Genomic DNA, 26461 nt, shown 5'->3' with positions numbered 1-26461 from the left:
AGCACTGACCCCCAGCAGGGAATGCTACTGAGGTCTATAGAGTTCTAAACACCGCTCTGTGCAGAGCAGAGACATGGCACAGGGGCTGCACATGGATCCAGCAGCAGACAGCACCCTCCCAGCTCCAGGCGCCGGAAGTGACGCTCCCTGGGTACCGGAAGCAGGAAGTGCTGTCTGCTCTCCAGAGCCTGGGAGGTCAGGAGGAGGGAGAGCTGATGAAACATGGCGGCTAGTATTGCAAGGAGCCGGGCATGGAGCGGTATACGGAGGTAGGGAGGGGGTGGGGGGTATCCTCCCCTTATATTACAGCCCTGAGGGCAAATATCCCCAATAACCCACCCAGGGGGACTGGGACTAAGTGTGGGGAGTAGTAGATACAGAGCCAGGTGACCCAGGGGAGTCATGCTGTCACTGGCAGAGAAGGGCTGGAAGGGAAGGGGTTAATTCTACAAACTGTGAATGGCTAAATGTGACCTCAAACAGCTAAGCTGGGATTATAGCCGTATCCCACTGTACAGCACTACGGAATTTGATGGCGCTATATAAATAATAAAACAATAATAATTATGATATTTATAGAGCGCCATCAAATTCCGCAGCGCTTTACAATGGGTGGACGAACAGACCTGTTGTAACCAGACAAGTTTCCCAAAATGATCGATTTCTGACTAATTTTCCAGCTCGTTATGAATTAGTTTATTTTTGTGCTAAATTCCAAGTTGCAGAGAATTGGAATAAAAATACAATTCAGAGTTCAGCGAATAACCAAGAGACAGTTAATTTCACATTGAGGTCAAAATAGCTAAACTATAAATATGAGATGATAAAGAATGCATTCAGTTCTGTTATATTTAGCATTAAGTGTGAATCTCACTGTGAAATTTTAACCGTTTATCACTTTAGTAAATCATCCTTTATATATTTGTGTACATTGTTTAATTTATCACACTTGTCCTCTTTATATCGTTCCACAGCACAAACAAAGAAAGTTATGGTGGGGGAAAAAAGTCATTGAACACCCCTTCCTCCTGAAGTCGGTGGATAGGGAATACATTGTTAACCACAGATCTGCACACACCAGCCAAGCCATAAGACTTGCTTTTTACACATAAATCTCAAATTAGCAATGAGGTATATCCGTGGTAGTCAACTTTTTTCTACCTACCGCCCACTAATGCATCTTTCTTGATGTAAAAATTTCCTTAACGCTCACCAGTTTTCGCGCAAGTGCAGAATATTTTTTAGAAAGGAGGGTGTTTTAAAAATAATTAAATGTACATACATTTATCTTTTTATTTCTACTTTATGCATGCTTATAATGTTTTTAAGTTTATAAAGTTTAATGAGAAAGCAATAAAGTAAATTGAAATTACCTTTACTAGTGATTAATGAGATCCTTGAGGTTGATGCTGCAAGACTAAATATTTGATATCTGGTTCGATTTTCGTAAAGGAACAAACGAAGGTCTCCTCTTTCGGTGATATTCAGTCGATTTCTCTGTTTGCTCATAATATGATTTCTCATCTGTGCATCAGCTCCCCTCCTCTCCCTCCTCAGCTTTTACTCCTTCCTTTTTTCTATTTTTTAACCTTACTTATAGCAATGCCCAGTAGGAAGGCTGAGCTAGGTAGCCCACTTACTATTATTAGCCAACAACAATTCTTTTCTTTCTCCTTTTTTATAAATACTCTGCTCCTTCTTTCTCCTATTCTACAAGTACTCTGCTCATTCTTCCTCCTATTCTACAAGTACTCTGCACCTTCTTTCTCCTATTCTACAAGTACTCTGCACCTTCTTTCTCCTATTCTACAAGTACTCTGCTCTTTCTTTCTCCTATTCTACAAGTACTCTGCACCTTCTTTCTCCTATTCTACAAGTACTCTGCTCTTTCTTTCTCCTATTCTAAAAGTACTCTGCTCCTTCTTTCTCCTATTCTACAAGTACTCTGCTCATTCTTTCTCCTATTCTACAAGTACTCTGCTCCTTCTTTCTCCTATTCTACAAGTACTCTGCTCCTTCTTTCTCCTATTCTACAAGTACTCTGCTCCTTCGTTCTCCTATTCTACAAGTTCTCTGCTCCTTCTTTCTCCTATTCTACAAGTTCTCTGCTCCTTCTTTCTCCTATTCTACAAGTACTCTGCTCCTTCTTTCTCCTATTCTACAAGTACTCTGCTCCTTCTTTCTCCTATTCTACAAGTACTCTGCTCCTTCTTTCTCCTATTCTACAAGTACTCTGCTCCTTCTTTCTCCTATTCTACAAGTACTCTGCTCCTTCGTTCTCCTATTCTACAAGTACTCTGCTCCTTCGTTCTCCTATTCTACAAGTACTCTGCTCCTTCGTTCTCCTATTCTACAAGTACTCTGCTCCTTCGTTCTCCTATTCTACAAGTACTCTGCTCCTTCGTTCTCCTATTCTACAAGTACTCTGCTCCTTCGTTCTCCTATTCTACAAGTACTCTGCTCCTTCGTTCTCCTATTCTACAAGTACTCTGCTCCTTCGTTCTCCTATTCTACAAGTACTCTGCTCCTTCGTTCTCCTATTCTACAAGTACTCTGCTCCTTCGTTCTCCTATTCTACAAGTACTCTGCTCCTTCGTTCTCCTATTCTACAAGTACTCTGCTCCTTCGTTCTCCTATTCTACAAGTACTCTGCTCCTTCGTTCTCCTATTCTACAAGTACTCTGCTCCTTCGTTCTCCTATTCTACAAGTACTCTGCTCCTTCGTTCTCCTATTCTACAAGTACTCTGCTCCTTCGTTCTCCTATTCTACAAGTACTCTGCTCCTTCGTTCTCCTATTCTACAAGTACTCTGCTCCTTCGTTCTCCTATTCTACAAGTACTCTGCTCCTTCGTTCTCCTATTCTACAAGTACTCTGCTCCTTCGTTCTCCTATTCTACAAGTACTCTGCTCCTTCGTTCTCCTATTCTACAAGTACTCTGCTCCTTCGTTCTCCTATTCTACAAGTACTCTGCTCCTTCGTTCTCCTATTCTACAAGTACTCTGCTCCTTCGTTCTCCTATTCTACAAGTACTCTGCTCCTTCGTTCTCCTATTCTACAAGTACTCTGCTCCTTCGTTCTCCTATTCTACAAGTACTCTGCTCCTTCGTTCTCCTATTCTACAAGTACTCTGCTCCTTCGTTCTCCTATTCTACAAGTACTCTGCTCCTTCGTTCTCCTATTCTACAAGTACTCTGCTCCTTCGTTCTCCTATTCTACAAGTACTCTGCTCCTTCGTTCTCCTATTCTACAAGTACTCTGCTCCTTCGTTCTCCTATTCTACAAGTACTCTGCTCCTTCGTTCTCCTATTCTACAAGTACTCTGCTCCTTCGTTCTCCTATTCTACAAGTACTCTGCTCCTTCGTTCTCCTATTCTACAAGTACTCTGCTCCTTCGTTCTCCTATTCTACAAGTACTCTGCTCCTTCGTTCTCCTATTCTACAAGTACTCTGCTCCTTCGTTCTCCTATTCTACAAGTACTCTGCTCCTTCGTTCTCCTATTCTACAAGTACTCTGCTCCTTCGTTCTCCTATTCTACAAGTACTCTGCTCCTTCGTTCTCCTATTCTACAAGTACTCTGCTCCTTCGTTCTCCTATTCTACAAGTACTCTGCTCCTTCGTTCTCCTATTCTACAAGTACTCTGCTCCTTCGTTCTCCTATTCTACAAGTACTCTGCTCCTTCGTTCTCCTATTCTACAAGTACTCTGCTCCTTCGTTCTCCTATTCTACAAGTACTCTGCTCCTTCGTTCTCCTATTCTACAAGTACTCTGCTCCTTCGTTCTCCTATTCTACAAGTACTCTGCTCCTTCGTTCTCCTATTCTACAAGTACTCTGCTCCTTCGTTCTCCTATTCTACAAGTACTCTGCTCCTTCGTTCTCCTATTCTACAAGTACTCTGCTCCTTCGTTCTCCTATTCTACAAGTACTCTGCTCCTTCGTTCTCCTATTCTACAAGTACTCTGCTCCTTCGTTCTCCTATTCTACAAGTACTCTGCTCCTTCGTTCTCCTATTCTACAAGTACTCTGCTCCTTCGTTCTCCTATTCTACAAGTACTCTGCTCCTTCGTTCTCCTATTCTACAAGTACTCTGCTCCTTCGTTCTCCTATTCTACAAGTACTCTGCTCCTTCGTTCTCCTATTCTACAAGTACTCTGCTCCTTCGTTCTCCTATTCTACAAGTACTCTGCTCCTTCGTTCTCCTATTCTACAAGTACTCTGCTCCTTCGTTCTCCTATTCTACAAGTACTCTGCTCCTTCGTTCTCCTATTCTACAAGTACTCTGCTCCTTCGTTCTCCTATTCTACAAGTACTCTGCTCCTTCGTTCTCCTATTCTACAAGTACTCTGCTCCTTCGTTCTCCTATTCTACAAGTACTCTGCTCCTTCGTTCTCCTATTCTACAAGTACTCTGCTCCTTCGTTCTCCTATTCTACAAGTACTCTGCTCCTTCGTTCTCCTATTCTACAAGTACTCTGCTCCTTCGTTCTCCTATTCTACAAGTACTCTGCTCCTTCGTTCTCCTATTCTACAAGTACTCTGCTCCTTCGTTCTCCTATTCTACAAGTACTCTGCTCCTTCGTTCTCCTATTCTACAAGTACTCTGCTCCTTCGTTCTCCTATTCTACAAGTACTCTGCTCCTTCGTTCTCCTATTCTACAAGTACTCTGCTCCTTCGTTCTCCTATTCTACAAGTACTCTGCTCCTTCGTTCTCCTATTCTACAAGTACTCTGCTCCTTCGTTCTCCTATTCTACAAGTACTCTGCTCCTTCGTTCTCCTATTCTACAAGTACTCTGCTCCTTCGTTCTCCTATTCTACAAGTACTCTGCTCCTTCGTTCTCCTATTCTACAAGTACTCTGCTCCTTCGTTCTCCTATTCTACAAGTACTCTGCTCCTTCGTTCTCCTATTCTACAAGTACTCTGCTCCTTCGTTCTCCTATTCTACAAGTACTCTGCTCCTTCGTTCTCCTATTCTACAAGTACTCTGCTCCTTCGTTCTCCTATTCTACAAGTACTCTGCTCCTTCGTTCTCCTATTCTACAAGTACTCTGCTCCTTCGTTCTCCTATTCTACAAGTACTCTGCTCCTTCGTTCTCCTATTCTACAAGTACTCTGCTCCTTCGTTCTCCTATTCTACAAGTACTCTGCTCCTTTCGTTCTCCTATTCTACAAGTACTCTGCTCCTTCGTTCTCCTATTCTACAAGTACTCTGCTCCTTCGTTCTCCTATTCTACAAGTACTCTGCTCCTTCGTTCTCCTATTCTACAAGTACTCTGCTCCTTCGTTCTCCTATTCTACAAGTACTCTGCTCCTTGGTTCTCCTATTCTACAAGTACTCGGCTCCTTCGTTCTCCTATTCTACAAGTACTCGGCTCCTTGGTTCTCCGATTCTACAAGTACTCTGCTCCTTCGTTCTCCGATTCTACAAGTACTCGGCTCCTTCGTTCTCCGATTCTACAAGTACTCGGCTCCTTCGTTCTCCGATTCTACAAGTACTCTGCTCCTTCGTTCTCCGATTCTACAAGTACTCTGCTCCTTCGTTCTCCGATTCTACAAGTACTCTGCTCCTTCGTTCTCCGATTCTACAAGTACTCTGCTCCTTCGTTCTCCGATTCTACAAGTACTCTGCTCCTTCGTTCTCCGATTCTACAAGTACTCTGCTCCTTCGTTCTCCGATTCTACAAGTACTCTGCTCCTTCGTTCTCCGATTCTACAAGTACTCTGCTCCTTCGTTCTCCGATTCTACAAGTACTCTGCTCCTTCGTTCTCCGATTCTACAAGTACTCTGCTCCTTCGTTCTCCGATTCTACAAGTACTCTGCTCCTTCGTTCTCCGATTCTACAAGTACTCTGCTCCTTCGTTCTCCGATTCTACAAGTACTCTGCTCCTTCGTTCTCCGATTCTACAAGTACTCTGCTCCTTCGTTCTCCGATTCTACAAGTACTCTGCTCCTTCGTTCTCCGATTCTACAAGTACTCTGCTCCTTCGTTCTCCGATTCTACAAGTACTCTGCTCCTTCGTTCTCCGATTCTACAAGTACTCTGCTCCTTCGTTCTCCGATTCTACAAGTACTCTGCTCCTTCGTTCTCCGATTCTACAAGTACTCTGCTCCTTCGTTCTCCGATTCTACAAGTACTCTGCTCCTTCGTTCTCCGATTCTACAAGTACTCTGCTCCTTCGTTCTCCGATTCTACAAGTACTCTGCTCCTTCGTTCTCCGATTCTACAAGTACTCTGCTCCTTCGTTCTCCGATTCTACAAGTACTCTGCTCCTTCGTTCTCCGATTCTACAAGTACTCTGCTCCTTCGTTCTCCGATTCTACAAGTACTCTGCTCCTTCGTTCTCCGATTCTACAAGTACTCTGCTCCTTCGTTCTCCGATTCTACAAGTACTCTGCTCCTTCGTTCTCCGATTCTACAAGTACTCTGCTCCTTCGTTCTCCGATTCTACAAGTACTCTGCTCCTTCGTTCTCCGATTCTACAAGTACTCTGCTCCTTCGTTCTCCGATTCTACAAGTACTCTGCTCCTTCGTTCTCCGATTCTACAAGTACTCTGCTCCTTCGTTCTCCGATTCTACAAGTACTCTGCTCCTTCGTTCTCCGATTCTACAAGTACTCTGCTCCTTCGTTCTCCGATTCTACAAGTACTCTGCTCCTTCGTTCTCCGATTCTACAAGTACTCTGCTCCTTCGTTCTCCGATTCTACAAGTACTCTGCTCCTTCGTTCTCCGATTCTACAAGTACTCTGCTCCTTCGTTCTCCGATTCTACAAGTACTCTGCTCCTTCGTTCTCCGATTCTACAAGTACTCTGCTCCTTCGTTCTCCGATTCTACAAGTACTCTGCTCCTTCGTTCTCCGATTCTACAAGTACTCTGCTCCTTCGTTCTCCGATTCTACAAGTACTCTGCTCCTTCGTTCTCCGATTCTACAAGTACTCTGCTCCTTCGTTCTCCGATTCTACAAGTACTCTGCTCCTTCGTTCTCCGATTCTACAAGTACTCTGCTCCTTCGTTCTCCGATTCTACAAGTACTCTGCTCCTTCGTTCTCCGATTCTACAAGTACTCTGCTCCTTCGTTCTCCGATTCTACAAGTACTCTGCTCCTTCGTTCTCCGATTCTACAAGTACTCTGCTCCTTCGTTCTCCGATTCTACAAGTACTCTGCTCCTTCGTTCTCCGATTCTACAAGTACTCTGCTCCTTCGTTCTCCGATTCTACAAGTACTCTGCTCCTTCGTTCTCCGATTCTACAAGTACTCTGCTCCTTCGTTCTCCGATTCTACAAGTACTCTGCTCCTTCGTTCTCCGATTCTACAAGTACTCTGCTCCTTCGTTCTCCGATTCTACAAGTACTCTGCTCCTTCGTTCTCCGATTCTACAAGTACTCTGCTCCTTCGTTCTCCGATTCTACAAGTACTCTGCTCCTTCGTTCTCCGATTCTACAAGTACTCTGCTCCTTCGTTCTCCGATTCTACAAGTACTCTGCTCCTTCGTTCTCCGATTCTACAAGTACTCTGCTCCTTCGTTCTCCGATTCTACAAGTACTCTGCTCCTTCGTTCTCCGATTCTACAAGTACTCTGCTCCTTCGTTCTCCGATTCTACAAGTACTCTGCTCCTTCGTTCTCCGATTCTACAAGTACTCTGCTCCTTCGTTCTCCGATTCTACAAGTACTCTGCTCCTTCGTTCTCCGATTCTACAAGTACTCTGCTCCTTCGTTCTCCGATTCTACAAGTACTCTGCTCCTTCGTTCTCCGATTCTACAAGTACTCTGCTCCTTCGTTCTCCGATTCTACAAGTACTCTGCTCCTTCGTTCTCCGATTCTACAAGTACTCTGCTCCTTCGTTCTCCGATTCTACAAGTACTCTGCTCCTTCGTTCTCCGATTCTACAAGTACTCTGCTCCTTCGTTCTCCGATTCTACAAGTACTCTGCTCCTTCGTTCTCCGATTCTACAAGTACTCTGCTCCTTCGTTCTCCGATTCTACAAGTACTCTGCTCCTTCGTTCTCCGATTCTACAAGTACTCTGCTCCTTCGTTCTCCGATTCTACAAGTACTCTGCTCCTTCGTTCTCCGATTCTACAAGTACTCTGCTCCTTCGTTCTCCGATTCTACAAGTACTCTGCTCCTTCGTTCTCCGATTCTACAAGTACTCTGCTCCTTCGTTCTCCGATTCTACAAGTACTCTGCTCCTTCGTTCTCCGATTCTACAAGTACTCTGCTCCTTCGTTCTCCGATTCTACAAGTACTCTGCTCCTTCGTTCTCCGATTCTACAAGTACTCTGCTCCTTCGTTCTCCGATTCTACAAGTACTCTGCTCCTTCGTTCTCCGATTCTACAAGTACTCTGCTCCTTCGTTCTCCGATTCTACAAGTACTCTGCTCCTTCGTTCTCCGATTCTACAAGTACTCTGCTCCTTCGTTCTCCGATTCTACAAGTACTCTGCTCCTTCGTTCTCCGATTCTACAAGTACTCTGCTCCTTCGTTCTCCGATTCTACAAGTACTCTGCTCCTTCGTTCTCCGATTCTACAAGTACTCTGCTCCTTCGTTCTCCGATTCTACAAGTACTCTGCTCCTTCGTTCTCCGATTCTACAAGTACTCTGCTCCTTCGTTCTCCGATTCTACAAGTACTCTGCTCCTTCGTTCTCCGATTCTACAAGTACTCTGCTCCTTCGTTCTCCGATTCTACAAGTACTCTGCTCCTTCGTTCTCCGATTCTACAAGTACTCTGCTCCTTCGTTCTCCGATTCTACAAGTACTCTGCTCCTTCGTTCTCCGATTCTACAAGTACTCTGCTCCTTCGTTCTCCGATTCTACAAGTACTCTGCTCCTTCGTTCTCCGATTCTACAAGTACTCTGCTCCTTCGTTCTCCGATTCTACAAGTACTCTGCTCCTTCGTTCTCCGATTCTACAAGTACTCTGCTCCTTCGTTCTCCGATTCTACAAGTACTCTGCTCCTTCGTTCTCCGATTCTACAAGTACTCTGCTCCTTCGTTCTCCGATTCTACAAGTACTCTGCTCCTTCGTTCTCCGATTCTACAAGTACTCTGCTCCTTCGTTCTCCGATTCTACAAGTACTCTGCTCCTTCGTTCTCCGATTCTACAAGTACTCTGCTCCTTCGTTCTCCGATTCTACAAGTACTCTGCTCCTTCGTTCTCCGATTCTACAAGTACTCTGCTCCTTCGTTCTCCGATTCTACAAGTACTCTGCTCCTTCGTTCTCCGATTCTACAAGTACTCTGCTCCTTCGTTCTCCGATTCTACAAGTACTCTGCTCCTTCGTTCTCCGATTCTACAAGTACTCTGCTCCTTCGTTCTCCGATTCTACAAGTACTCTGCTCCTTCGTTCTCCGATTCTACAAGTACTCTGCTCCTTCGTTCTCCGATTCTACAAGTACTCTGCTCCTTCGTTCTCCGATTCTACAAGTACTCTGCTCCTTCGTTCTCCGATTCTACAAGTACTCTGCTCCTTCGTTCTCCGATTCTACAAGTACTCTGCTCCTTCGTTCTCCGATTCTACAAGTACTCTGCTCCTTCGTTCTCCGATTCTACAAGTACTCTGCTCCTTCGTTCTCCGATTCTACAAGTACTCTGCTCCTTCGTTCTCCGATTCTACAAGTACTCTGCTCCTTCGTTCTCCGATTCTACAAGTACTCTGCTCCTTCGTTCTCCGATTCTACAAGTACTCTGCTCCTTCGTTCTCCGATTCTACAAGTACTCTGCTCCTTCGTTCTCCGATTCTACAAGTACTCTGCTCCTTCGTTCTCCGATTCTACAAGTACTCTGCTCCTTCGTTCTCCGATTCTACAAGTACTCTGCTCCTTCGTTCTCCGATTCTACAAGTACTCTGCTCCTTCGTTCTCCGATTCTACAAGTACTCTGCTCCTTCGTTCTCCGATTCTACAAGTACTCTGCTCCTTCGTTCTCCGATTCTACAAGTACTCTGTTCACAGACAGACACACACATACACTTACAGACAAATTATTCATATTAAATGTCCACCCAGCCTCCCTACCTGGAGAGGATCTGTCCCTGGGGTCCAGTGGGGCTTCACTTCGGCGGGCGGCTGTGTGCTAATCAGACGCGGCGAGGGAGCTCTAACTTCTCTGCTCCCTCGCGGGCTGTCTACTGATGTCGGGAGCCGGAATATGACGTCATATTCCGGCTCCCGCGGCATCAGCAAACATCGCGCTAGAGAGGTTAGAGCTCCCTCGCCGCGTCTGATCTTATCACTGCCGCACGCCACGCCGGGGGGTCCAGAAGGTGGCCTGGATGGAGGGAGCGCTTCCCTCCTGCCGATCACTGAAAACTTGCGTCCGCCCAAAAGGAGAAATCCTCTCAAAAAGAGGATTTAGCCGCCAAAATCCCTACCGCCCACCTGGAATCCTGAAACTCCCACTAGTGGGCAGTAGGGACCAGGTTGACGACCCATGAGGTATATCCTAATGCAAGGGATTCTAGGTGGGCATGTGCCAATTAGTTCAACAAAGAACCACCTCTTTGCCTCATTATTCCATTTTAAACATGGATTCCTTGGAGTTTGTGTTTGCTGTATACAACAGCTTTGTAACACAAATCAGGAAGAGATGCATATTGACTAGCCATTGATATTAAGTGGAAGGGATTTTCAATCATTTTTTTCCCCACTATAAATGTCTTGGTTTGTGCTTTGCAAGTAACGCCAGTAGCCAACCTCATGCTGATGAGTTGCATTTATAACAAAACAGCTGTCCATGAGTGGTTCACTAGCTTTGAATCTCTGAGTTGTGTACTCTGGGTTATGCCCACTCAGAGTCCCTTACAGTGGTAACATCACTGCAAATTGAGATTTCTGTGGGAAAAGCGAGTCTTATGGCTTGACTGGTGGGCAGATCAATGTGTTTATCATTGTATTGACTATTGTTCCACAGTATAGAAATGACCGTGTCCATGGTTACACCTTTAACAGTCTGGTGACTGCTTGATCTATTTGGAGTGGTACAAAGTGTCATCCTTGCCTCCTTCCTTTTGGTGTAGGACCTTATGGGATGTTCATATTTCCTGGGCAATAATTATTTCCTGTCCCTTGATAGTCAATGGGAAGGAATTTCTAAAATTGTTTATCTAAACAGTAGTCTCATGGTTTGTGTTTCAGGTTTGGTATACCGGGATACAGACGATACAGCAGCGGTGGAAGTTATCCAAGCATCCCCCTTTCCTCACCCTTACCTGGGATACCGAAACCAGTCTTTGCAAGAGTTGATGGGCAAGAGAAATTTGAAACCAAAGTCACCACGCTGGAAAATGGGTTGAGAGTGGCATCACAGAATAAATTTGGACAGTTTTGTACAGTTGGAAGTAAGAAAAGTTGCACAAAAATATGTACACATGATTATTCACAAGTTATTATTCACATAGGCGTCTAAGGCAGTCTATGCTGAAACTCGAATTCCCAACAATTTCCACTTTCGTAAATAACTTTGATTTCAGGAATTGAGTACCACTTAGGGAAGATTAGTTTGACTGAGAGTTAATTGTCTAAACATGGAAATTGGAAAACTAATAAACCATTTAACAAAAGGCACGGGTTGACCAAAGTGGATCCCCAAATTACTTCTAAGTGTTATCTTGGGACATACCTGGGGTACATTAACAATTAAATAAATGGTTTGCCATTTTATGTTGATTTTAGTGCTAAGTCAATTGATGCTTTCATATTATTACATATTCATTTTTTTCTACTTATTTTATTGACAGTTTTGATCAACTCTGGTTCCAGACATGAAACTAAATATCTGAGTGGAATTTCTCATTTTTTAGAAAAACTTGCCTTCTCAGTAAGTATGATGTAAAGTAGATCATCATTGCTGCACTGATACCGCATCCTCCTAAAATGTTGTTGTATATAATGGGAGGATGTTAACAGAACAAGTGAAAATGTGTCTTATTATTTTCTAGTCAACAGCTCAGTTTGGGAGCAAGGATGAAATTCTTCTGACACTGGAGAAACATGGAGGCATATGTGACTGTCAAACATCCAGGTAATACATACAGACTTTAAAGGGAGACTCTAGGCTCCTAATCACTTTTTTTTTTTAGACTGACAAAATTACATCACTGAGGTTAGCAGCAAGAGTTAATGCTTAGCATTTCAAATGGGGCATTATGCTGATTGTATGTCACAAATTACCTATGCAATAGGATATTTGACATGTGTTGGTATATCAAGCATCTCCTAGGTCATTTCTTTAACAACAGCTCCCTTTGTACTTAACTTGTAAGTATTTAGTGTGGTCAGTATTGTAATGCAGAAGACAACTCACAATGCATCGAAAACAATCCCATACTCACCTTGACGATTGTCAGTGATTGAAAAAGGACATTATATTATGTATTCCGTTGTAACGTTGTGTATTACCTTATAGGGATACAACTATGTATGCGGTTTCCGCTGATGCAAAAGGACTAGATACAGTGGTCAGCCTATTAGCTGAAGTTGTCCTGCATCCCAGACTGTCTGGTAAGTGGACTTTCTATTTCTCTTTATGCTAAATTTGTGGAGAAAATATTAGACCAGTATACCTGTCTGCCACATGACATTGTATGATTTCACTTTTTTAGGTTGTATAATACCACAGAGTCCTTAACGTTGTAAACCTGTGTAATCATTGTAATCATGTGTTCTCGTTGCAGACGAGGAGATTGAGATGACTCAAATGGCGATACGATTTGAGTTGGAAGATCTTAATATGAGACCAGACCCTGAACCTTTGCTTACAGAAATGATCCATGCAGTAAGTTTATAAATGCTTTAATAGGATTATTTATTTATTACCTGTTGACAAACCAACACAAACAAGTTCAGGTTCCATGCTTCATTTGTCTAATATCTAATGCTGGGGTGCATCAGGAGTGAAGTAGCCCTGCAAAAGCGAATACGTGATTATCCTAGTCCGGAGATCACTGTGATGTTAGTATGCTACAAAGTTTCCCTAGAAACTCATCACCATTCCATGATTGAATGCAATATTTTGTATATTACTGTGATCTGATGTGGCTGAGATGCATTTTAAATTTTTACTGTTAGGGGTTACATTTTTATCTCTTTTAAATCCTAATGTATCATTCGATAATTGCATATAAATTATAATAGGTAAATCTGTGACAAGAATGTTTTACTTTTTTTTTTTTTTTCCTGTTACTAAAGCCCTACCTGCTCTGTAAAAAAAACAATATATGAAGAGAGATAATTATGGTTAAACTAGCAGTGAAATTTCTGCATTAGCAGGGGGTTGGGCCTTGCGCTCACAGCTGATGGCACCATAACCACTACAGCAATGACTAAGAAACCGTTCACGTTTATATCGTATGTTGCAGTTTCACAAAGTATTGTTTGTTCATATTTTTGCAGGCAGCCTTTCGAGGTAACACTGTGGGGCTTCCCAGGTTTTGCCCTTCTGAGAACATTGAAAAGATCAACCAGAAAACACTGCATAACTACATGCACAACTACTACACCCCAGATAGGATGGTGCTTGCTGGTGTTGGCATCGAGCACGATCAACTCCTGGAATGTGCCAAGAAATATCTCCTAGGTGTGGAGCCTGTGTGGGCATCGGGAAATCCCAAGGTCATTGATAAGTCCATTTCTCAGTACACAGGAGGGATAGTCAAGGTAAGATATCACCTTCAATGGTATTTACATTTTTTATTTTTTTAATTATTAAGCATTTACACATCATGTTATGGTCCAAGTGGCTATGTTACCACTGACAGCATGAAATAACTAATCTGAATAATAAAGGTGTATGTTGTGGTAGTTGCCATAGTGAACATAGGTCCAACAGCATGCAAATTGTCACTTTAATTTGCAGGTGCTCTACAAAGCCTGGATAATAGAGGTGTTTTCTTGTTCCTTTTCATCAGGTTGAGAAAGACATGTCTGATGTGAGTTTGGGGCCAACTCCAATCCCAGAACTCACACACATCATGATCGGATTGGAGAGCTGCTCCTTTCTGGTAAGAATTCCTGCCATTTCGCTAAAATTAAAGCCCTAGGATCCATCTAAACACTCCATTTAAAAAAAAAATAAAAAAAATAATTTTAACAATTAAGTAGATATTTATCCAAAGAAAAATTGCCTTTTTTTTTTTTTGCATGTTTTATTTTGGATATATGGAAAAAAAAAACAGCTTGAGGCAAGCCCTAGAACAGCGTTTATGCCACTTTTCTTATCTCTGTGGATCTAACGGAAGCGGAAGAAAACCTCCCTGGGTGTCAGGCAGGAGGTGCACCCATTGAAATCTGCACTTTATAAACATTCCAGAACATTAGAGATTCCAGACACATGAAGCACGTAAACATCTGTAGTCTGATGCATTGTCTGAGGAGGGTGTATGCTAGCGATTGGACCACATAAGAAATGCCTTGGGATGACTACTTAAAATAGGTCTATCAAAACCTGAAATCTTTTTGTGTGGTTTAATTTTAAAAGATAGGATACTTTTTATGATAAATTTCATATTAAGAATTCTGCAACAACTATAGACTGTCTGAGAATGACTTGGAATCTTAAGGCTGCATTTATTCCCCTGTTTATTCATTGTTCTGCAGGAAGATGACTTCATCCCTTTCGCCGTGTTAAACATGATGATGGGTGGCGGGGGCTCCTTCTCAGCTGGGGGTCCAGGAAAAGGAATGTTCACCAGACTGTACCTCAATGTACTCAACAGGTGAGCCCACCATTTGGATCAAATCGGGAAACACTGGAGAGGTGATCTTTTGTAGATCTTAAACTGGAAATGTCATCCTTAACCCCTTAAGGACACATGACGTGTGTGACATGTCATGATTCCCTTTCATTCCAGAAGTTTGGTCCTTAAGGGGGTTAAACATATGGAAGTCCTGGTCCCCTTAAAACCAATTTAATCAATTTCTTCCATACATCGTACTAAGTAGTACATAGAATTTTTCTGAAACTAATATTCTGCATTTGGCAGATCGTCAGCCAGACCAGTGCTAGTTAATGCCTTTTTGTCAGTGATGTAGTGGTGTAATTCATTAACTGCATATATTAGATGCAAGATAATGTTTCCAGTTTTGCTATGTTTGCATTTAAAAATTTGCAATTCCATTGTCCGTTTTTCACACACCCCATAAACGTGAATTTTCAGTTATATTGTAACTATGCATTGACGTTGCCTATATTATTTTGTTTCTTATTTAAAAAAAATAAAAAAAATCGATTATTTTAAAATGGTAAGTGTAGACTAAACATAAAGCCATATAAATATTTATACATTTTTTTTAAAACCATTTTGTGTAACTGATGCCCTACTCAAGCCACTTCGATCCAATAAACATTACAAATGTTTCAATATTGTTAGAGAAACTTTGCAAATGATTTATCTACAAAATTAGCCACTGATTTAATTGCGACTTCGGCCGAGAAATCATTTGTAAAGTTTATCTAACAGTATTGAATAACTTGGAAAGCTTAATAAATGGAGGGCTTAAGTGTCTTATTTCTTTGCAACAATGTAATCTGTGTTAGTAAATCAAAGTAATGTAATTTGTTTCATAAATCACCCTCAGCCCTCACTCTGCAAACCGTGCAATAAGATTCCTATTTCTCTTTTTTCACCCAGGCACCACTGGATGTATAATGCAACTTCGTATCACCACAGTTATGAAGATACAGGCCTCCTGTGCATCCACGCCAGCGCAGACCCCCGGCAGGTGAGATTTTGCAGGGATTCTTTTAGAAGTAAATGGTAGAACAGCCAAGTTCCATAACATTACGTGTCTGAATTTGTTCCTGTGTGCGATTTCCTTTAAATCATAAATCTTGTGTGAGAAAGGTACTTTTCTCTTCTTGTATCTGTTCACCTTAACTTATTTGCTGTGGGAACACCGCTACGGTAAATGTTGGTGTTATGTACTTGCCAATAATTTAATGTAAAGACTTTTATTTTCTTTCCAGGTCAGAGACATGGTTGAAATAATCACTCGGGAATTCACTCTGATGGCTGGGTCTGTAGGGGAGGTAAGAACGCACGCTTTCTTTGCGCTAAATGTTCAGTTCTGGGTGGAGAGTAATACAGGTTTTACAGCTATCTCTGGTTAATAGACATGTTTGAAACTCAGACCTGTGATCTTAAGGAAAGTTTTTGTTTTTTTATAATTGGATGTATTTTTTTTAATTGTAATTCATAAGTTACATAAATGTCATGTTTTATTTTTTTCTGTAACCAGGTGGAACTGAATAGAGCAAAGACCCAACTAAAATCAATGCTTATGATGAATCTGGAATCCAGACCGGTTATTTTCGAGGATGTTGGGAGGCAGGTGTTGGCCACCGGGGCAAGGAAGCTCCCCTACGAGCTTTGCAATCTGATTGGTGAGTAAAACACAACTGCTTCCCAATTATTATTTAATCTTTTACCTGTGTTGGCATTTTAATGAGATTCTAACAGTCTATATAGATTTTTAAAATGACTGAACATAAACGTAAATCTCTCCTTGTTTTCGGAAAGTTGTATAATTCCTTATTCCGGGTCCTTTCAGATAACGTGAAAGCTAGTGACGTCAAGAGAGTTGCCACTAAGATGCTGCGTAACAAACCAGCTGTGGCAGCGTTAGGAGACCTCACAGAGCTCCCAGACTATGACCACATTCAGGCTGCACTCTCCAGCAAAGATGGACGCTTGCCCAGATCATACCGACTTTTTCGATAGGCATCTGACTTCACCTGCCCATTTTTGTAAAGAACTAAAATCACTGGAGAGGCAAAATGTGCTCTGAAGACCTATCATAACAACAACAGACGGTGGATGAAAGATCATCGCTGGACAATATTAAAAAAATTTTCCCATGATGTCGCATCGCTGATGATGCAGGGAATTTTCTGTGGATAAACTGAAAGAGCCCTGCGTGTTTAACTAAGCCATGAAAACCACAAATTCGGAATCTGAAGCCACATCTAGCAGGTTCTGTTTCTTTGGTACCATATTCTCTTCGTTACATTTACTTGCCAAAATAGCGCTTGTATTTTTTTGTTTAGTATATATTATTGTGAGTCAGTTCATAGCATCATATAGTGGGAGATCTGTGCTGCCGTGTAAAGTGAGACCGAGTATTACTGCATTCTGCCAAACAGAAAAAAATTGAAAATATTCCTGCAAAGCCGAACAATTTTTGTAATTAAAGAAAAAGGTATCAAGGCGTGTGGCGGGACTGGAATGGATATTTAATGGAATTGCGCTCTGACCTTTGTCCCTCCAGTCCTAAATTCAGACATGGATTGTACAACAAAATTGTGGAGTTAGGTGGTCTTTGGAGTGAATGGGATTGAGGAATAATCCAGCCTTTTCTTATCACAATAATACAATGTTCTTTAAACCAAGCTATTTTTTGGAGGTCTATACAAGGTCTTTACTAAGAGAGGGTTAGGCTAGGATTATAATCTACTGAGAAGCAGAAAGGAAAGTTCTGCACCTTTTCGACAAACGAGCCCTGTAATCTTGTAACAAGCGTACAAAGGTATTTCCTCTGCTGTAGTTTGTTTGACACTAGGGTTTGCAATAATACTCTGACATTTAGTAGTCAAGGAGATCTATTTATTAGCCATGGAAGAAGTTACACCCATTAGGCATTGATTATTGCTTTATGCCAGCAGCAATGGATTGGGGGATTTGTCTAACGCTGGCGTTAAAATGGCCTAATGATGAGTGAATTACATTAAAGCAACAGTCTGGGAACCATATTTGAATTAATTTGTTATGGTGTCAGGAGGTCCCTGGCTGGCCTTGATGGATTTGACCCAGTAACATCTGTTTAAGTTTGAGGCTTGAAACAGGAAGCCTCTGATTGAGCACCACTGAGGGAGCCTGTCAGTACCTCCCCATTCACAAAACAGATTAATATTTTTCTCAAGCCGTCCTGTGAATAGGGAGCTACTGATTAGGCTGCGAGTAACAGCTGCTGTCTCTGTTTCAAGCTTTGAACTCAAACGGATGAGGAGGAAGCAGAACTGAATGATGCTGGACTGAACACTTTGTGGTTAAAACAGTTAATTAACAGTTTGACGCCTGAAGGTGAGCCGGTGCCAGGGCCCTTCAATTAAGTTATGGTGCCTGGAGTGATCTTTTACTATATAACAAGATTAGGGCGTTAGGAAAGCCCTCTAACTTGGCTATTTTTACAATTCTCTGTTTAGTGAACGTCTTTTTTTTTTTTTAACAAACAACAAAAAAAACATGCCTAAGCCTTTCTATCTGTAATACAGTTAAAATGTATTAAAATTGTACAAACCTGTGGGCGTAATCCTATAGTCAGCCATACTCAGAAGACATTTTACGTATTTCAGGATGTGTGTGGGGTACAAACTTACATTACGGTTACATTTCTTTCCATTTCCAATATTTTAAAAGGCCAGAGATGGGCATATTGTTTGGGGGAGGGTTGGCTAAGAGGATAACTAGTCTGGGGATTTTTTTTTGACCACTTAATTTGCTGCAACTTCATGCAATTGAGAAAAATTTAATTTGTAACAAATCCTTTCGTTATATGAGCGAACAGGTCATCACGACTTGCTGCGCATGCACACTAGGCTCCCAGTGTTTGGGGAACATTGGATTGTCTGAAATCATCAGTATCGATTTATTGATTATCTCTGCGTTGGAGGCAGGATCAGCTTCATGGAAACCAGCGAGTGTTAAATTTTTTTTTTTATTTTTTTTTTAAAGGTGGGCTAAACTACATGTTTGGATGTTTAAGGCTTCTCAAGACACAGTTTTATTGTGGTGGGGCTTTGTGAAAACCACTAACTCTTACTACAACATTATTGTTATTGAATAAACTTTGTATTTTAGTTATTTACTGAGGATCTTTCTGTGATAGTAATGTTGCTCAGCCGATATAGTAAATGATATTGGACAATATATGGAATTTAGTCGAAGCAGCAGTTTTCTGGATTTTTGACTTATCTGGGATCTACCCGACACCACTCTCTCCTTCTTTCCTTAAAGGACCACTCTAGGCACCCAGACCACTTCAGCTTAATGAAGTGGTCTGGGTGCCAGGTCCAGCTAGGGTTAACTAATTGTTTTATAAACATAGCAGTTTCAGAGAAACTGCTATGTTTATCAATTAGTTAAGCCTTCCCCTATTTCCTCTAGTGGCTGTCTCACTGACAGCCGCTAGAGGCGCTTGCGTGATTCTCACTGTGAAAATCACAGTGAGAGCACGCAAGCGTCCATAGGAAAGCATTATGAATGCTTTCTTATCTGACCGGCTGAATGCGCGCGCAGCTCTTGCCGCGCTTGCGCATTCAGCCGACACGGAGGCGGGGAGGAATGGAGGCGGAGAGGAGGAGGAGAGCTCCCCGCCCAGCGCTGGAAAAAAGTAAGTTTTACCCCTTTTCCCCTTTCCAGAGCCGGGCGGGAGGGGGTCCCTGAGGGTTGGGGCACCCTCAGGGCACTCTAGTGCCAGGAAAAAGAGTATGCTTTCCTGGCACTAGAGTGGTCCTTTAAAAGTCTGAGAGCCTCAAGTCCTGCAGTGCAAGATCAGCTTACGGGTTGAGTACCAGCTGATTGCTCTCCGCTCTGCACCGTAAGGCTTAACTCAGGCAAGAGAGCTTCCGGCTCTGAGTGGCAGGGATCGGTGCCTGGCAGCTTAGAAGGCTCTCTGTTATTACAGGGTTATTTTGATTGGTTTAGTCTCTACCCATTTGGAACCCATTTACCTGAACCATCTTGTATTATGTTTTATAATTGTGGTGAAACAGCACATCTATCTCCACATTAGTGAAAATATATAAATACATTTAAAAAAAGTAAATATAGACCCAAGCAAAGTTATGTTACCAAAAAAAATAAGATGCCCTAGTTCATAGTTCTCTGTGCTAATCCTCACATACACCATAAAGTATCTTGGCCAATGAAGAGCCTCTCATTTTGGCCTATGGAATCTGATCTTAACAGTAGAGGCACCCAGGCCACTTTAATCTCAATGAAGTGGTCTGGATGCCATGTGTCGGCAATGCTTCCTATGCAGGTATAACCTGCCTCTAATAGTTGTCATTATGACAGTCAGACCCGCATTAGTGAAATAGCACAGTAAAACTATATCTATGACATGGTCTCCTGGAGCATGTATGTTATACCGCGCATGCACACTAGCCTCCCAATGCTTTTCTAAGGGAAAACATTGGATTGGCTGAGATCATCAATCTCAATGATCTCAGGCAGAGCTTGATTGAGGAAAACAGCGAGGGCTGAAAGGTAACTAAATCACTTTAATTTTTTATAGATATGGAGCAGGGGTTTCAGTAACTTAAATTTCAGTTATCAAATCTCCCACTTATAAAAGGTGGCTTAACTGCATGTCCCAGAGAGATTCACAGTGATGCCCAGTGACATGTGCAGCTCTTATTGTGTACTGCAGGTTAGAAAGGAAGCTGTGTGTAAGTACTGTAAGCAGCAAAATGTAGCATTATAGGATAGAGGATACAAAATTGGGCATACACACAGCTACTTATGTGTGCCAAAAGCTATACAATGCATAAAAGATGTTTAGCTTGGAGTTTCCCTTTAACATAATAAAAAATACTCCTTTACAGCAGGAGGAAATGGGTGAGATCAAGTAGATCCAATATTAATGCAACGTCCAACATCTTATTTCGCAATACAGAAAGCAGATGACATTTGGAAAGGTTTTATTTTTGTGGTCTGATGTTCATATAAGTTAAATATTTACATATATTACATTTAATAAAACAAGGTCATAGACCCGAGACAGTGCATTTGTTGTAAGTAAGGAATGACTTTGCTGCTTGAGTGGCCTGAGCAGCCCCCCCCGCCCCCCCCATGTGGCTAACAGGGGGTTTTGTAGTGTCTGAATAAAACTCATAATTGTGGGTTCTTTGTGTTTAAAATGCTTTTTTTTTTTTTTAACCACATCATCCGTAATTAATATTGAATCATGCATGGCAGGAAACGCTAAAGCTGGTAATGAAATATAACTTGAGAGACCCAGAATGCCATCCTCTTAGAGTATATATTTATCTTCTCCCTGGAAGGAAGATATAATAGATAAACATTAAGTGCTTGGTAGGTGGCCAATCGCTGTAGTCCTTATGGTCAGCATTCAGTTGGGTGCAATCTTGTTCTGTTTTAGTCATGAGACTGTACAGACAGTGCTGTTTTTCTGGTTTTTCACAGCCTGACGCTTCTGGAATTCTCGTGAGCTTCTCCTTTTAATGCCCAGCAAATAGAGTTCTCGGTCAAACTGCCCAGCGGCTAGAGGGATGCTGAAAATAGAGGAATGCGGTCAATATTCTACCAGACAGCTTATAGCTACACGTTAGTTGGAATGTAACTGAAACGTTAACCCCTTCCCAATGTTAGGACGGTCAATGCTGTCCTACATAGAGTGGGCTTTATTGCCTTTAGTTTTGGTGGGAGCAGGGAAGTCAGCACTGCATAGAGCTCTTTAACTCCACCAGCTGTGATGGATCTGAGCTGCAGGCTTGTGAAGGAAGACCCCAGGGGTCTCAATAGACCTTGGCAAGGTCTCCTTGCATGGCCACAAGCCGATTGTGATCGGTGCTGGGCTTTGCCAGCTGACTAGCACTAATTACAGTGTAATCAGCTGGACCCATTTAGAATTTCATTGAATAGAAATTAGCAGTGGGTTTCTTTAAGGGTAGGGTTAGTGTTAAGGTAATGGTTAAAGCGGAGTTAAATTTAAGGGTAAGGTATTCAGTTAGTTAGTGTATGTAATGGGTATGGTTGGTAAAGGGTTAGTACTAACTAAAAATTAATTGCCTTCATATTAGATATTTAACAAATCAGGACTGATATGAATTTTTTTGGGGTTCTTTGTATTTAGTTGAACTAAATATGAGATATTAAATACACATGGGATACATCTATATGGGATATTAAATAATATGGGATACTAAATGAAAGCCCTGTCTTTAAAAAAACATGTAATACATATGGAGACACAAAGAGAAACCCTTAAGTTATGGTTGAACACACCAGAAAAACTACATTAAGCTGTAGGTGTTCTGGTGACTATAGTGGCCCTTTTATCTAAAAAATTAAACAACAAACGTTGAATTCAAGACCTGTATGTCACTCACAGTTCACACAAAGTGCACATATACACAGTACAACTAAGTTCCTTACTTGTCTCTGCCAGGTCTAATCCGCACATCGAATAAACCAAACACTGGTCTATGGTCAGAAGTTTTCATCAGCGAACATGAAGCGTATTTCGTTACACGAATGTCACCTTTATGCCGACTCTTGTAAACCACTCGGTCCTGAGAGATAAAGGGTGTTTTATAAAGAAACCTTGACAGCGAATTAGGAAAAACACTTAAAGCAACACTATAGTGTGCCGAGGCGCTGGGTCGGGCTCCTTCTCCGCCAGCTGATGGACAGCACAACGAGAGCCGTGCACACATTAGGCCTTCCCCATAGGAAAGCACTGACTCAATGCTTTACTATGGAGTGTTTGATGAAGCTGGTTGTCCTCATGCAAAGTGTGAGGATGTCCAGAATTGTTTTGCAGGAAGCGCCTCTCGTGGCTGTCTGGTAGACCGCCACTAGACGCAGTCTTAATTCTGCAATGTTTGCAGCTGCAGGGTTAACATGACAGTCCCTGCACCTAAACCATTTCAATGCGATATGGTAGTGTCCCTTTAACTTTACTCACACACACATAACTATTTCACGTACAAATTTCTGTTCAAAGACAAAAAAAAGAAGTCTATTGCAATTTAATTTTTGATTTACTCTTTCATCCAGTAAGTAGTAGGGATATAAAGCATCAGAGTTTATGCATTATCCCTCGTTTTGCAATTCTGACAATCAGTAAAATGAACGCACAAATGCAAAAACATTTCAACATGTAAAGTGGAGAACTAAGCTGTAGATAAGGATTGTCAAATATCCTGTTGCCTCTGATCATTTGTAATGAAGATACTAGCAGTTTAAGGAATAGATTTCCAAACATATCACAATATTGACGATTTGACTTCCATGTCTGTAAAATGCCTACATCCCACATTTGCAATTAGCTATGTAATATCGAAGTCTTACATGCTTAAACAAACCAACAAGGTAATTCTGCTGAACAGAATATAATGCAGAAAGCAGACATGACAAACATTACCCCCTTACAGTGTAGGAAGGCGTTCTCTGCTTAGAGGTAGTATCATAGGCATCACATCCAATGTCAAATTTGTACGTGGGGAGGAACTGAATTTCGGCTTCCTCAAAACCTTTAAATATCGACCCTAAAAAAGCAAATAATATAGAATATACATTTTAAGAACATTTTCTCTGGAAATCAAAGCCCTTTGGGGAGATATTTTTTGTTTTTCAGTGTTGTATATAACAGACTTTTTCATTGCGACATTTACATAACTCTACCGCTATGGCGAGACAAGCCTTTATTTCATATATACGGAACCTGCTTTTTTTAATAAAATGCTATGACCCCTCTATGTAAAAGGCAGTGTTCAAATGCATAAAAACAGGGGGATGTCACAGGGGTCTTGCGCAGACCAATCACAGGCTTCTCATACAGAAGTCTGTAATTGGACCAATTCCCATCTCAGAGAGCATGCGCGCTGGATGGAAGCAAGGGGAGGGAATGTTTCTATTTAAAAAACAATAATAAATATATGTCTACAGTGGACGGAGGCAGGAGGGGAAGCTAGCTTCTCCTTATAGGCACTCTTCTTGCAAGGGGAAGATTTTAACATCTGAGTAAAATATGCACAGAATTGACATTAAGCAGTTTGGGACAGAGTTCTGGGCTGCCAATGTCACGTGTGCTGGGGGTGCAATATTTCAAGCTGAAACACAAACACATACAGACTCCTGCCACGATGATCACTTCTAATTGCTGAAGTGGTCATGGTAGCCCGAGTAACAGTTTTAGTGTTTACGGTCTTAGGCTAAAATAACCAAATTAGAATAAAATTCCAAGTAATTTGTGTTTTGAACTTCTAATTCCTGGCAATTCACACTTAAAGGACCACTATAGTGCCAGGAAAACACTCGTTTTCCTGGCACTATAGTGCCCTGAGGGTGCCCCCACCCTCATGGCCCCCCTCCCGCCGGGCTGGATGAAGAGTAAAGGGATAAAACGTACCTTTATTCCAGCGCCGGGCGGGGAGCTCTGCTCCTCCTCTCCTCCCATTCGGCTGAATGCGCGCGCAGCTCTTGCCACGCGCGCGCAGCCGGTCGCATAGGAAAGCATTAAAATGCTTTCCTATGGGCGCTTGCGTGCTCTCACTGTGATTTTCACAGTGAGAATCACGCAAGCGCCTCTAGCGGCTGTCAGTGAGACAGCCACTAGAGGATTTGGAGGCTGGATTAACCCTTATATAAACATAGCAGTTTCTCTGAAACTGCTATGTTTATATAAAAAAGGGTTAAACCTAGCTGGACCTGGCACCCAGACCACTTCATTAAGCTGAAGTGGTCTGGGTGCCTAGAGTGGTCCTTTAATTAAATAGCAATGACAGTCATACAGGAGGAGCTTGATACATTATCCAATATATGCGGTTTTGTAGCAAAATAGTCAATAAAAGAATAAATGAAAAAATTAAACAAAGTCTCAGAAAAACCACGAGTTACCATAGAGCTAGCAGACTTTTGTTCACAGTAAACAAGATTAAGAGATAGGAGTTTATAATATTTCCCATTTTTGACAACAAATGCCCAAAACAGCAAACTTAGTTACACAAAAAAAAAGCTTACACATATATATGCATAGACTACGGCCTGAACGAGTCAAGAGATTGGGGTTTTTAAGACACTTTCTCCCAATATCTATAGTAACTGCAAGTGTTACATATTGTGACACATCACAGACAGGCTAGTTGGTTGCTACAAAATACGATTTTGTACCAAGAATACACAAAGACAGGAACTGCATTTTGGGATATTCTACATATTGCAAAACGCAGTACTTACCGTTTTGCATCGACTTGAGCAGCTGATCGTATTGCAGAAGGCGAGACATGTCTCTCTCCAGTTTGGTCTGCAAAATAGTGTTCACTCCCGGTCGGTCCTTGTTCAGTCGGAAATTGAAATCACCAAACCAAAACACTTCATCGAATCTGCTTGTAACATCCACTAATGGTCACAGAAAGAAACAACATTTAGCCAGGTTACAGCTTGCCACAACCTTAACTCCTAAACGGCAGAGAATTGAGCAGTGAGACTGCAGGTGCACAATCTACACCAAAACTGCTTCATTAAAAGGATCCTATAGTGTCAAGAAAACAAAGTTGTTTTTGTGGTACTATAAGGTTACTAGGTTCCCTCTTCAGCCTAAATCCAGCGCTGACGTGGAAGACCTAATGAGCGTGCACGGCAATTGCTGCACGCTCATTATACCTCCTCATAGGAAATCATTATTCAATGCTTTCCTATGGGGAAAATCTGTCTCTGGAGGTCCGTGAGGACGTCCAGCGTCAGATAACCGACCAAAAGTCCGTTACGGTTCCGGAAGCCCTCTAATATCTGTCTGTTAGACAGCCAGTGAGGGCAGACTTAGAGCTGCAATATAAACATTGCAGTTTCTCTGGACCTGCAGTGTTTTACATTGCACCACTAAGTGCAAAAGGGTCCAATTAGCTGAAGTGGTCTGGGTGCCTACAGTGTCCCCGCAATGTTGTCAGACCTGTGATTTTACTCACTGGGATTTGATCGATATGGGTTAGTATCAGGAATGTTTCTCGGAAGTTGGAGACCCTCAATGATTTTTTTGTAGTCGAGTATTCGTTCAGACACCTTTCCATCTCCAGCTTAAAAAAAAAAAAAAAAAAAAAAAAATCATCAGAAAAAGGTTTTTCAAAGTGCTTACAAGTAACGATAATACAATTTACTTTATACAGTTTGGGCTTAGTTCATGCAGACCGTTAAAGAGCTGGAAAACATGCTGTGCCAGGAGGAGAACACCATACAGAGATACTGCAAAAATCACTATAAGGATCAGTAATTTATATTGTAGCGTTTGCATTTTACAGCAAGTTCTCAAGCTGCAGCATGAAACATTACATTACGTAGCGAGTGTTATTTGAGTAAAGGGAAACTATAGTCACCAGAACAATTACAGCGTATAATCATTCCCTATAGGCTTTTTGCAGTAAACACTGCCTTTCAAAAAAAAAAAAAAAATATGCAGTGTTTACATTAAAGCATAGGGGTAAATTCCACTGGCCACTCCTCAGATAGTTACTAAAGGTGCTTCCTGGGGCAGTGCTGTACATTGTGACATTCAGTGTCTCCACCCTCTGCATGGAGACACTGAACTTTCCGCATAGAGATGCATTGATTCAATTAATTTCTATGAGGAGATGCTGATTGGCCAGGACTGTGTTTGGCTTGTGCTGGCTCTGCTCCTGATCCGTCTCATTGACAAGCTCAGCCAACCCAATGCTTTTCTAC

General features: G+C 41.9%; 2 protein-coding genes across 3 annotated transcripts in view; one reads left to right on the top strand and one right to left on the bottom strand.

Annotated features, from left to right (window-relative positions):
• Nucleotides 1–140: 140 nt before the first annotated feature.
• On the top strand, nucleotides 141–17208 carry PMPCA (peptidase, mitochondrial processing subunit alpha). Its single transcript, XM_063432867.1, has 13 exons — nucleotides 141–269; nucleotides 11139–11341; nucleotides 11741–11820; nucleotides 11942–12024; nucleotides 12409–12503; nucleotides 12677–12777; nucleotides 13395–13658; nucleotides 13910–14002; nucleotides 14598–14716; nucleotides 15632–15722; nucleotides 15967–16029; nucleotides 16239–16383; nucleotides 16551–17208. Exons 1-13 carry the CDS (start codon nucleotides 223–225, stop codon nucleotides 16718–16720), a joined length of 1554 nt encoding a protein of 517 aa, XP_063288937.1. The 5' UTR covers nucleotides 141–222; the 3' UTR covers nucleotides 16721–17208.
• A 3477-nt stretch (nucleotides 17209–20685) lies between these two features.
• The window catches only part of INPP5E (inositol polyphosphate-5-phosphatase E), a 31239-nt gene continuing 25463 nt past the window's right edge, over nucleotides 20686–26461 (bottom strand). For both annotated transcript variants that reach the window (XM_063432864.1, XM_063432865.1), the window contains 5 exons: nucleotides 25711–25818; nucleotides 24983–25144; nucleotides 23177–23292; nucleotides 22178–22314; nucleotides 20686–21294 (listed from right to left, as the gene is read on the bottom strand). In XM_063432864.1, coding sequence (XP_063288934.1) covers nucleotides 21162–21294; nucleotides 22178–22314; nucleotides 23177–23292; nucleotides 24983–25144; nucleotides 25711–25818 — 656 coding nt within the window. In that variant the 3' untranslated portion in view covers nucleotides 20686–21161. The remainder of the gene's footprint in view (nucleotides 21295–22177; nucleotides 22315–23176; nucleotides 23293–24982; nucleotides 25145–25710; nucleotides 25819–26461) is intronic.

The sequence above is a fragment of the Pelobates fuscus genome, chromosome 9 (assembly GCF_036172605.1).
Source record: "Pelobates fuscus isolate aPelFus1 chromosome 9, aPelFus1.pri, whole genome shotgun sequence".
Taxonomy (NCBI): Eukaryota; Metazoa; Chordata; class Amphibia; order Anura; family Pelobatidae; genus Pelobates; species Pelobates fuscus.
The sequence above is the reverse complement of the archived record's forward strand: the minus strand, read 5'-3'. Positions and strand labels throughout refer to the sequence as shown.

Coding starts and splice junctions, on each gene's coding strand:
- PMPCA (XM_063432867.1), top strand. CDS start 223: ATGGCGGCTAGTATTGCAAGGAGCCGGGCATGGAGCGGTATACGGAG. Junction 12,025..12,408: donor TGTGACTGTCAAACATCCAG/GTAATACATACA, acceptor ATTACCTTATAG/GGATACAACTATGTATGCGG. Junction 14,003..14,597: donor TGGAGAGCTGCTCCTTTCTG/GTAAGAATTCCT, acceptor ATTGTTCTGCAG/GAAGATGACTTCATCCCTTT.